This window comes from Pseudophryne corroboree, chromosome 7 (assembly GCF_028390025.1).
Source record: "Pseudophryne corroboree isolate aPseCor3 chromosome 7, aPseCor3.hap2, whole genome shotgun sequence".
Taxonomy (NCBI): Eukaryota; Metazoa; Chordata; class Amphibia; order Anura; family Myobatrachidae; genus Pseudophryne; species Pseudophryne corroboree.
Genome location: NC_086450.1, coordinates 232,316,367 through 232,329,598, shown reverse-complemented (window position 1 = coordinate 232,329,598; position 13,232 = coordinate 232,316,367). Strand labels below are relative to the sequence as shown.

The following is a 13,232-nucleotide window of genomic DNA, read 5'->3' as shown; positions in this document are numbered from 1 at the left end:
GATCCAGACAATGCAGGCCTGCCCGGACCGTTGGGGCGGGCCGCAGCAGCTGCGTGACATCACACGCAGCTGCTGCAACCCGTGCAGCGACGAGTGCTCCCTGCCAGCGTGCAGGAGCTGCGCTGGTGGGGAGCTACTCTTCCAGTACAAATGCATCGCCGCTGTGCGATGCTTTTGTACTTAAGGGGGGGAAGGGCCTGACATGCGGGGCAGGCTAGCCCTGTGCTGGGCGTCCCCCTGCATGTCTGAAGACTGATCGTAGTCTTATAGGGTTTGTCTGTTGTTAATACAAATATCCTTTAGTGAAAATGTTACACCCTCAGGAACTGATGCAGAGTTACATACAATGTAGCCGTGTGCTTGTCGGAAATAAATGCAGAATACATATGCTCAGCTACGGAGCATGAGCAGCAGTGATAGTAAATCCGATCGCACCTGAATGACCCCCAGAAAATGATACAGGCGACTGGTCCATGTTTTGACCATAGCTAATGTCTTATCCTATAAAATAATTAAATGGCCTACTAATAAAGACAAGTGTTTGGGACTGGAATAAACACCATAGGTTTTTTATATAGGGCCCTGTCATGAGGTTGATATGAGCTGCTGTCTTGCGCGAGACTGGTAGAGGCCTCTTCATTACTGCAGTGGCTTCTGTGCTGTTCTGCTGTGTCTCCGTACATAAGGGAGGATTCCTGGAGGCCTCACATGACCTCCTCGTTTTTTGGATACCTCTCATGTGTGTCACATGCCTGGGATGATTACTTGCCAATGAGCGGATAGGCCGCAGTTTACTTTAATTGTCATATCAATTATTATTTACAATAACATTAGCAGGGCGAGAATTACAGCACTAAAACCCCAGATCTGCAGATGGAAAATGTGAGTTCAGATGATGTGTACAATGTTTTACTTTTATTAAGCCTCTTCCTCCTCCAAAGACATATTTTTTTCTACAGTCAGCCTTGCAGTCTGTGAGAGTCTGCTCTCCGTAATTAGGTGTTCTCTACCTGTCCAGGCATGTGTTTCCAGCCAGGAGGCACAACACAGGAACATGACATTGCTAACAGTCTTTCTGTGAACTGAATTTTTTTTTTGAGATCAATGCAAAATATATTGGAAAGAAGAATCTTTGGATGCATTTTTTATGCAGCATTTGAATTGCAGCAAAGTCACATGTACTTGTAGTTTAGGACTGCAGATCAGTGTAAATATAAATAAAATGGCAATCATGCAGTTTATGTTGTAATTGTCACAATTTATCCATATAATGGGTTAATGTTCTCTCATCTGGAACTGAGAAAAGATTAAAAGATAAAATTCATACATCTGACCTCTACTCTATATTTGGCATCCCGGGAATCAGGATAGCATCTTACAACTCTGGCTACCAACGTGCTTTCCCAAAAGGAATGTTCTCAGGGGATCTCCTCTCCACGCCACTTCAGGGGTCAGGAATAAGTAGCTAAAGTGTCCTTTATGGCGATGGCGTGTAAAGGAGTACTCACTGCCAGACCACGCAGATTTTGTGCTTTGACATGTCTATGGGAGGAGTGGGGATAGTAACTAAATGAGCTATTGATTGGCCTGTGCCACTGTCAGTGCTCCCTTCAGCAGCCTCAGTCACTGCATCCATGAATAAATACACTGCTCAAAAAAATAAAGGGAACACTTAAACCACAGGTTCTCAAACTCGGTCCTCAGGACCCCACACAGTGCATGTTTTCCAGGTCTCCTCATAAAATCACAAGTGAAATAATTAGCTCCACCTGTGGACCTTTTAAAATGTGTCAGTGAGTAATTAATACACCTGTGCACCTGTTGGGTTACCTGCAAAACATGCACTGTGTAGGGTCCTGAGGACCGAGTTTGAGAACCACTGATTTAAACAACACAATGTAACTCCAAGTCAATCACACTTCTGTGAAATCAAACTGTCCACTTAGGAAGCAACACTGATTGACAATCAATTTCACATGCTGTTGTGCAAATGGAATAGACAACAGGTGGAAATTATAGGCAATTAGCAAGACACCCCCAATAAAGGAGTTGTTCTGCAGGTGGTGACCACAGACCACTTCTCAGCTCCTATGCTTTCTGCCAGATGTTTTGGTCACTTTTGAAAGCTGGCGGTGCTTTCACTCTAGTGGTAGCATGAGACGGAGTCTACAACCCACACAAGTGGCTCAGGTAGTGCAGCTCTTCCAGGATGGCACATCAATGAGAGCTGTGGCAAGAAGGTTTGCTGTGTCTGTCAGCGTAGTCTCCAGAGCATGGAGGCGCTACCAGGAGACAGGCCAGTACATCAGGAGACGTGGAAGAGGCCTTAGGAGGGCAACAACCCAGCAGCAGGACCCCTACCTTTGTGCAAGGAGGAACAGGAGGACCACTGCCAGAGCCCTGCAAAATGACCTCCAGCAAGCCACAAATGTGCATGTGTCTACTCAAACGATCAGAAACAGACTCCATGAGGGTGGTATGAGGGCCCGACGTCCACAGGTGGGGGTTGTGCTTACAGACCAACACCGTGCAGGACGTTTGGCATTTGCCAGAGAACACCAAGATTGGCAAATTCGCCACTGGCGCCCTGTGCTCTTCACAGATGAAAGCAGGTTCTCACTGAGCACATGTGACAGACGTGACAGAGTCTGGAGACGCCAAGGAGAACGTTCTGCTGCCTGCAACATCCTGCAGCATGACCAGTTTGGCAGTGGGTTAGTAATGGTGTGGGGTGGCATTTCTTTGGGGGGCCGCACAGCCCTCCATGTGCTCGCCAGAGGTAGCCTGACTGCCATTAGGTACCGAGATGAGATACTCAGACCCCTTGTGAGACCATATGCTGGTGCGGTTGGCCCTGGGTTCCTCCTAATGCAAGACAATGCTAGACCTCATGTGGCTGGAGTGTGTCAACAGTTCCTGCAAGACGAAGGCATTGATGCTATGGACTGGCCCGCCCGTTCCCCAGACCTGAATCCAATTGAGCACATCTGGGATATCATGTCTCGCTCCATCCACCAACGCCGCATTGCACCACAGACTGTCTAGGAGTTGGCGGATGCTTTAGTCCAGGTCTGGGAGGAGATCCCTCAGGAGACCATCCGCCACCTCATCAGGAGCATGCCCAGGCATTGTAGGGAGGTCATACAGGCGCGTGGAGGCAACACACACTACTGAACCTCATTTTGACTTGTTTTAAGGACATTACATCAAAGTTGGATCAGCCTGTAGTGTGTTTTTCCACTTTAATTTTGAGTGTGACTCCAAATCCAGACCTCCATGGGTCAATAAATTTGCTTTCCATTGATAATTTGTGTGTGATTTTGTTGTCAGCACATTTAACTATGTAAAGAACAAAGTATTTAATAAGATATTTCATTCATTCAGATCTAGGATGTGTTATTTTTGTGTTCCCTTTATTTTTTTGAGCAGTGTATTATTACATTTACACTCACTGACTTGCAAGTAACCACAAAACTGGGTAGTAATAGACAAATAATTAAAGGGCAGATGTAAGAACAGTTGTTATCCGGTATCAGCGCACAATGGAAACTATAGAGAGTGCACAGCAATGGTGAGTGGCGCTGAGAGTAACATAGGAGCAGACTGGAAACTGTGGTGTGTGCTCAGCAATGGTGACTGGCGCTGAGAGTAACACAGGAGCAGACTGGAAACTGTGGTGTGTGCTCAGCAATGGTGACTAGCGCTGAGAGTAACACAGGAGCAGACTGGAAACTGGTGTGTGCATAGCAATGGTGAGTGGCGCTGAGAGTAACACAGGAGCAGACTGGAAACTGTGGTGTGTGCTCAGCAATGGTGACTGGCGCTGAGAGACACAGGTGCAGACTGGAAACTGTGGTGTGTGCTCAGCAATGGTGACTGGCGCTGAGAGTAACACAGGAGCAGACTGGAAACTGTGGTGTGTGCTCAGCAATGGTGACTGGCGCTGAGAGTAACACAGGAGCAGACTGGAAACTGTGGTGTGTACTCAGCAATGGTGACTGGCGCTGAGAGTAACACAGGAGCAGACTGGAAACTGTGGTGTGTGCTCAGTAATGGTGACTGGCGCTGAGAGTAACACAGGAGCAGACTGGAAACTGGTGTGTGCTCAGCAATGGTGACTGGCGCTGAGAGTAACACAGGAGCAGACTGGAAACTGTGGTGTGTGCTGAGCAATGGTGACTGGCGCTGAGAGTAACACAGGAGCAGACTGGAAACTGTGGTGTGTGCTCAGCAATGGTGACTGGCGCTGAGAGTAACACAGGAGCAGACTGGAAACTGTGGTGTGTACTCAGCAATGGTGACTGGCGCTGAGAGTAACACAGGAGCAGACTGGAAACTGTGGTGTGTGCTCAGTAATGGTGACTGGCGCTGAGAGTAACACAGGAGCAGACTGGAAACTGGTGTGTGCTCAGCAATGGTGAGTGGCGCTGAGAGTAACACAGGAGCAGACTGGAAACTGTGGTGTGTGCTGAGCAATGGTGACTGGCGCTGAGAGTAACACAGGAGCAGACTGGAAACTGTGGAGAGCGAATAGCAATGGCGGCTGTCACTTGATAGCAGACTACAGTAGAAATTTCTCTGGCAAGGGACAATGGTGAGGGAGAGACTTTAGTAGAGTGCCCTGGCTGCTGACATTCCACTGGAGTAATGTACAAGAATCAGTGGTGGAACTAGTGGTGGTGCAGCCAGTGCAGTGCATCGGAGCACACCACAATAAAGGGGCCATTGGCTGGCCTGATACAGGCCAGTTAAGTACTAAAAATGAGTCACACTGACACATTACAGTACACCAGCAGACATGCTGCTGGCCATCATATATAGAAAAGGAGGCAGTCCAGCTGGAGTAGGAGGCCCTTCACCTTCACTGGCATGATTGGGCAACTTCTGTGCTTTATGGAGACTGGTCCCTACCCTGTGGCCAGCCACACTATGAGATGTGCATCGCAGATGAGCCCTTTGCAGGTCCATCTCTCCTCATTGTGACCCTTGCTTCCCTTTCAAGGCGGGAGACTTCAGTCAATTTAAAAAAATTATGATTGATCGCTAGTCATTTCCCGCAGTCAGGTACAGGACGCACTAGAGCGTCAGGACATGAAGAGCAACATAGCTCTGTCGGCCTCACTTTAGTTGGCATAACAACACTGCCAACATGGTTTGTCAATTTATCATTACTGTCTGACTACTGTTTTTGACTTTACCAATGTTGGCAATATTATTATTAATAACAGTTTGTGAAAATTAGTGTATGTGGGCATTTTTCCATTTGGGTATTTTTTAGTGTTGCCATTTTACCGTGTGGGTGATTTTCTATGTGAGCAATTTTCCATGTGAGCATTTTTCTTGTGAGCATTTATGACAGCGGGGTTTTCTCTGTTTGCAATTTTTCTGTGGGCTTTTTTTATAGAACTGATGGCGACCATTTCCCGGTGGCGGCAAACCACACATGTGGAAACAAACAACTCTTGGCAGCAACATAGCATGGGAGACATCCAGGCAACTTGGGAGACAGCAAGAACGCCATAAAGTAGCAGGGCCGATACAGTAACGGGGACTGACAATCCGGCATGTGAAATCTATGCTGCACATTAGCTTACAATCTGCAAGACAATAAAGGCTTGATATGTCAGGGGAAATGCCATATTGGTGAGGGGAAGTGCACATTGGTCCTGGCAGATTGCAATGAGAGAAAGGCCTTAGTAGGGCTGTGTAATAGCACAGTAATGTTGGTGTCTAGGTCATAAGTTATTGTTATTACCAGTTATTTATATAGCGCACACAAATTCCACAGCGATTTACAGAGGATATTTTGGCCATGTACATCAGTCCCTTCCCCAGTGGAGTTTACAATCTATGGGAGTTATTCAGAATTAATTGCAGTTTTTGCTAAAAGAGCAAAAACTGCTACTAATCACCTTGCATGCTGAGGACCGTCCAGCACAGGGCAAGGTCACCCAGAATGTATGGTGCCGCCCTGCGTTGAGATCACAATTACATTGCGATCACATTGCAGATTCGGAATATAGAGGTTAACACGTGCCTGTGCAGCATGCCTGCAGGCCATGTTTCCAATCGCAGGAAACGCAGGCGACGTCACGGCCATGATCACATAATGAAAGTTCACGCATGCTCAGATGGTCAAAAAATCGGTTGTTTGTGATTTTAGTAAAGTTACAATCAGGTCTGCATCTCCTCCTATATTCCCTACCACATGTATATTCCCTACCACATGCCATCATTTACACTTTTATTATTCACATAGACACCAATACCCAGTTGAAATAAGGTGATTATTCACGTTTCTTACCAAACCAAAAAAGTTAGCAATTGGGCAAAACCATGTTGCACTGAAGGTGGAGCAGATGTAATATGTGCAGAGAGATTTAGATTTCCATGGATCTGGATCGAGTAACCTCAAATGATTCACCTCTTCACAGGTGCATGTGAGTCTTTTCTTGTTGTCTGCGTGGAACATGTATTACATCAACTCACCTTTACTGTACTTTAGCTACACATATGTCCATCCCGCCCCTCTTAGTGCAATAGGTCATAAGTGCAAATTGCATCTCAGTCAGCATGGAAATGGAAGCATACGTATGTTGGTTAGCATGTGCAGTTGAATAAAATCACATTTTCAGAAGATAAAAAAAAAAGATAATATTAAGAACAGCGCAACCTAGAGGCTCTACAATAACAAAGTTCAAGTATATTTGACATCTTGATAACTTTTTTCCTTTTTTAAAGTGTATCTGTTGGTTAAACCTACATGAATAAGAATGTAGGAACCAGTGATGGCAAGATTAGTCCTAGGCACAATGGCCCTCATTCCGAGTTGTTCGCTCGTTAGGGTGGAAACTGGCCGTTTTATGGGAGTGTGCGGAAAAACGCAGGCGTTTCAGGGAAAAACGCGGGAGTGGCTGGAGAAACGGGGGAGTGTATGGGCGAACGCTGGGTGTGTGTGTGACGTCAAACCAGGAATGAAAGTGACTGAACTGATCGCAGTGTAGGAGTAAGTCTCGAGCTACTCAGAAACTGCTAAGAAATTTCTATTCGCAATTCTGCTAATCTTTCGTTCGCAATTCTGCTAAGCTAAGATACACTCCCAGAGGGCGGCGGCTTAGCGTGTGCAGCTAGCGAGCGAACAACTCGGAATGAGGGCCTATATGTGTATCCCTACACACTGCCTCTAGTGGTAGGATCGAGAAGGTGCAGTGACGCCACAGACAACAGACTTCCTTTACATATTATTGGGGCCAATAGCTGATTACACGTCTCCGACATAAATCACTGCAAACAAGGAGAGAAAAATGAGTACAAAGTTTTTCTTTGTGTTTGATAATTTATCAAGGGAAGTGGCACATTAATAAACAGGTCTCCCCAGAGGTGGGTGGCTAACAGAGATAAATATTGGTGCCAGCGCTGTCCTGCTTTCGCCAGCTAATGGAGTAAAGACTTGGGAGAAATGCAAGAAAAACACATTGAAATACTTTGCTTCCAAATCTTGTGTCATTTTTCATCCCACATGGGATAATTATAGCCGCGGCAGCGAATTCTGTGTTCATTACACACAGTAACAGAGCTGGGGAGAGTAATTACAGCCCAACTTCTATTCATTGTGACAGACTGTTTATTGAGGCAACTTTGCGGCTTGGATTTAAGCATGTAAGTGGGCTTTATCCACTCTCTATCCTATCAGCATTTAATAGTATGCTGCCCAGTACAATATACAAGGAGAAGATTATCAGTAAATATACATCTAGAAATATATTGGGAGTGGAGTTTGCAAAGGAACACACGAGGAGCAAGGTCTGCACAGAAGCAGACGGGGAAGGGGGAATTTATCACACTTCAGGGGTCTATTTACTAAGCCTTGGATGGAGATAAAGTGGACAGATATAAAGTACCAGCCAATCAGCTCCTAACTGCCATGTTACAGCCTGGGTTTGAAAAATGATGTCCACTTTATCTCCACCCAAAGCTTATGAAATAGACCCCTTAGAGTGAGATAAGGTGGAGAAAGTGGGTGTGGTTCATCAAATCGACAGTGTCTAGGTCGACAATATTTAGGTCGACCACTATAGGTCGACATGGATGGAAGGTCGACAGGGTTTCTAGGTCGACATGTGCTAGGTCGACAGGTCTAAAGGTCGACATGAGGATTTTTATTTTTTTTGTGTCGTTTTCTTCGTAGAGTGACCGGGATCCCAAATTAGTGCACCGCTTCCCCTCGCATGGTGCCTTCGCTCCGCTACCGCTTCGCTCGGCACACTTTACCGTTCCAATCGTAGTCCACGTGGATCGTTAAGTATGAAAAAATTTAAAAAAAGAAAAAATAATTTGAAAAACTCATGTCGACCTTTAGACCTGTCGACCTAGCACATGTCGACCTAGAAACCCTGTCGACCTTCCATCCATGTCGACCTAGTGACTGTCGACCTATAGTGGTCGACCTAAACATTGTCGACCTAGACACTGTCGATCTTCAGACCGGATCCCGGAGAAATTACCCATAGCTACCAATCTACCTATCATTAATGTAGCATAGTCTAGTTTGTAGCTGATTGGTTGCTATGGGCTCCACTTTATGTCTCTCTAAGGTTTGATTCATCTCCCCCAGGGACTGAAGTCTGCATAGAAATACTCATGCTCACAAATGGAATTGGAGCATCTGCAGGAACACACAGGGATTGGAACCTCTGTAGGACACAAGAGGAGCGGAGTTTGGACGGGATGCGGTCAAGATGCCGCCGGCCGGAATCCCGACATATTCTCCCTCCGTGGGTGTCCACGACACCCATAGAGGGAGAATATAATAGTGTGCCGAGCGTAGCGAGGCACCGTGCCCGCAAGGGGCTGCGTTCCGCTCGCCACCCCTGTCGGGATTGTGTGGTCGGGATTCCGGCGTCTGTATTTCGACCGCCGGGATTCCGGCCGGCGGCATTTAGTACTGATCCCGTTTGGACATGTGGAGTGGAATTTACATGGGAATTCACAGGGAGCGGAGTCTGCATAGGAACATGCAGGCTCACACAGAGGATTGGAGCCTCTGCAGTATCACACAGGGATTAGAACCTCTGCAGGAATACAGGAGGAGTGGAATTTGAATACGTGGAGCGGAACTCCCAGGGAGCAGAGTCTGCATCAGAACTCGCAGGTACACACAGGGGATTGGAGCCTCTGCTGGAACACACATGGATTGGAACCTCTGCGGGAACACAGGAGGAGTGGAGTTTGGACATGTGGAGTGGAATTTACATGGGAACTCACAGGGAGTGGAGTCTGCATCAGAACACACAAGCTCACACAGGTAATTGGAGCATCTGCAGGAACACACATGGATTGGACCCTCTGCAGGACACAGGAGGAGTGGCGTTTGCCCATGTGGAGTGGAATTTTCATGGGAACTCACAGAGAGCAGAGTCTGCATAGGAACATGCAGGTACACACAGGGCATTGGGAGCCTCTGCAGGAACACACAGGGATTGGAACCTCTGCAGGACACAGGAGGAGCAGAGTTTGCCCATGTGGAGTGGAATTTGCATGGGAACTCACAGGGAGCAGAGTCTGCATAGGAACATGCAGGCACACACAGGGGATTGGAAACTCTGCATGAACACAGGAAGAGCGGAGTTTGGATATATGGAGTGGAATTTGCATAGGAACACTAAGGCTCACACGGGGATTGGAGCCTCTGCAGGAACACACAGGGATTGGAAACTCTGCAGGATCACAGGAGTTGCAAAGTTTGCACATGTTGTAGTTGATTTTGCTTGGGAACTCACAGGGAGTGGAGTCTGCATAGGAACACGCAGGTACACACGGGATAGGTGCCTCTGCAGGAACACACAGGGATTGGAACCTCTGCGGGACACATGAGGAGCAGAGTTTGCACATGTGTAGCAGATTTTGCATGGGAACTCACAGGGAGCGACATATGTGTACACAGATTCATATCTGTTTGGATTAAGTTGAAAATAATACATACAGGAACCACTCAGCAATTGTTTTTGATTGGCCTAGTGGAAGTTGGGGTAAAGAAAAAGAATGCCATTGGCGTGTCCGGATCGTTAGGGGGGTGGGCCGAGGATGCAGCGTGACGTCACACGCAGCCGCTGCAACCCAGAACGCGGCGGGAAGCTCCCTGCCAGCGTGCAGGAGCTGTACAGGTAGGGAGCTACTCGCCAGGTACAAAAGCATCGCCGCCGCCTGACATGCGGGGCAGACTAGCCCTGTGCTGGGCGTCCCCCTGCATGTCGGAGTAAATGATCGTAGATGTGCTAAATTTAGCACATCTACGATCAACTCTGAATTACTCCCAGAGAGAGAAATGGGCAGAGCAGAGGACATAAATTACATTATTGTACATTGGTTGGCGGGTTGTAATGCATGATGGGTGGCATAAATTGTTTCAGCACTAACCTGTCCAACCTGACTTTAAAGACTTTGTCGCTACAAAGTTGGCAAGTCTGATTTAAGCTTTTAGTTCACTAGGAACAAGAGGTTTCAGTGCAACTGATTTGGCATAGTAACGCTTATACTGCAGTGCACTCAATAGTACGGCGAAGACACCTCTGATTACAGCATGTTGTGGAATGTAATCATTTTAAAGTGGCTTTGTCACTCACCTACAGAGGAGATAGCTATCTTGTGGGGTGAACCAGTATTTAGCAAATAGGTGTTAGTGACATCACTGAGGCACAAAGCACTTATTGATGTCACTAGTTCCTTGTGAATTGATAGGTTGAATATGGCAGCCTCTGCCTCCTCTGTGTGTAGATACCAAGTACAGTTATTGTATGCAATCTGTAGCTGGATTGAACTAATCATTTTATACAGTAGTCATATATTTGACCAGATAAAACAATGTATTGAATCCATTATGGAAACTACTTATCTCTGGGTACTATGGTTAAATGACAATATTACAATTATATATGTGTTCTGTTATATTAGATCCCTGTCTGTGTGAGCGTACTATCTATCTTGTCTCAGTGTGTGTAGTTAGCTACAGTTTTACATTTTGCACTGGGATATTTGTAATGTTTAACTGTAGGTGTAGCTCATGGAAAAACTAGAATGATTCTTTCAGTTTAAAATCCCAGTTTACTATAATTATTTGTATTTATTATGATGGTCTGCACTTGTCAAGGATTATATGATGGCGTCCTGTTGTTTAAGCTTATTCATTGGCAGCAGAATTGCCACATTAGTGGAGACTCCACAAAGCTCTAGTTTCTTCTATATAATGTTACTATGGAGATTTTTCCTGAGGCCGTTACAGTCCTATGATATATAACATGTGACATGCTTTTTCTTATGTGCAGTTTCGCGGTTCTCTAGTCCACGAATCACGCCAAGATTAAGTCGGAAAAGAGCTCTTTCCATCTCGCCCCTCTCTGATGCCAGCATTGACCTGCAGACTATGATCCGCACATCACCCAACTCACTAGTAGCTTATATCAACAATTCCCGGAGCAGCTCTGCAGCCAGTGGCTCCTATGGCCATTTATCAGCCGGAGCCATCAGGTTAATGACATTTCCATACAGTTTCTCAATTGTTTATGTGTGTACAGGGAATGTTTTTACACCGCTTTCCAAACCTGCACATTATATTACAAATATATTATATTACAGGCTTTGGGTACATAGCAAGGAACGTATTACCCAGATACAGTAGTAAGTCAAACTTGACACATTGGGGAGAGATCATTGCAAAGAATGGAGCTCAGCAAAGCAGGCTTCACTTTCTGCCACAGCAAAAATTCACCCCTGTCGTCTATGTATAAACATTAGATGGCAGGGAATACATATACAACATATTTCTCAGTTTGCACTAATTATGGGATGCTAAAAAAAACTTAAGTGAAATGTTTTCAGATTTTTGCTCTTTTTTCAGTGTAAGCCAAATGTAATACATTTTCTTTATAATTCACCAAGACTAAGCGCAATGGTTATGTCAAATTCCCAATGGAACCAGTACGTTACAAGATTGCACATTTTTATTATTATAATGGTGTAAAACACCTTGGTAATAACAGTGTGAAACTCCATTACCACCCTCATTCCCACAAATAGTCTTATAACAGTCTTTCTCTGACGTCCTAGTGGATGCTGGGAACTCCGTAAGGACCATGGGGAATAGCGGCTCCGCAGGAGACAGGGCACATCTAAAGAAAGCTTTAGGATCACCTGGTGTGCACTGGCTCCTCCCCCCACGACCCTCCTCCAAGCCTCAGTTAGATTTTCTGTGCCCGACGAGAAGGGTGCACACTAGGGGCTCTCCTGAGCTCTTTGTGAAAGTTTTAGTTTAGGTTTATTATTTTCAGTGAGACCTGCTGGCAACAGGCTCACTGCATCGAGGGACTAAGGGGAGAAGAAGCGAACTCACCTGCGTGCAGAGTGGATTGGGCTTCTTAGGCTACTGGACATTAGCTCCAGAGGGACGATCACAGGTTCAGCCTGGATGGGTCACCGGAGCCGCGCCGCCGGCCCCCTTACAGAGCCAGAAGAGCGAAGAGGTCCGGAAAAATCGGCGGCAGAAGACTTTCCTGTCTTCAGATAAAGGTAGGCGCACAGCACCGCAGCTGTGCGCCATTGCTCTCAGCACACTTCACACTCCGGTCACTGAGGGTGCAGGGCGCTGGGGGGGCAGCGCCCTGAGACGCAATAAATCGTTAGAAAACCTTTTATGGCTAAAATAAATGCATCACATATAACTCCTGGGCTATATGGATGCATTTAACCCCTGCCAAAACATACAAGAAAACGGATGATAAGGACGCCGAGAAAGGGGCGGAGCCTATCTCCTCAGCACACTGGCGCCATTTTCCCTCACAGCTCAGTTGGAGGGAAGCTCCCTGGCTCTCCCCTGCAGTCACTACACTACAGAAAGGGGTTAAAAAAGAGAGGGGGGCACAAATTAGGCGCAGTATAAACAATACAGCAGCTATAAAGGGAAAAACACTTATATAAGGTTATCCCTGTATATATATAGCGCTCTGGTGTGTGCTGGCAAACTCTCCCTCTGTCTCCCCAAAGGGCTAGTGGGGTCCTGTCCTCTATCAGAGCATTCCCTGTGTGTGTGCTGTGTGTCGGTACGTTTGTGTCGACATGTATGAGGAGAAAAATGATGAGGAGACGGAGTAGAGTGTCTGTAATAGTGTTGTCACCCCCTGGGGGGTCGACACCTGAGTGGATGTACTGTGGAAATTGCGTGACAGTGTCAGCTTTGTATA

At 46.4% G+C, this 13,232-nt stretch overlaps 1 protein-coding gene across 1 annotated transcript in view; it reads left to right on the top strand.

Moving 5' to 3' along the window:
• The window catches only part of GLI2 (GLI family zinc finger 2), a 315,208-nt gene that overhangs the window by 266,448 nt on the left and 35,528 nt on the right, over positions 1-13,232 (top strand). Inside the window, exon 6 of the mRNA XM_063934031.1 lies at positions 11,322-11,523. Coding sequence (XP_063790101.1) covers positions 11,322-11,523 — 202 coding nt within the window. The remainder of the gene's footprint in view (positions 1-11,321; positions 11,524-13,232) is intronic.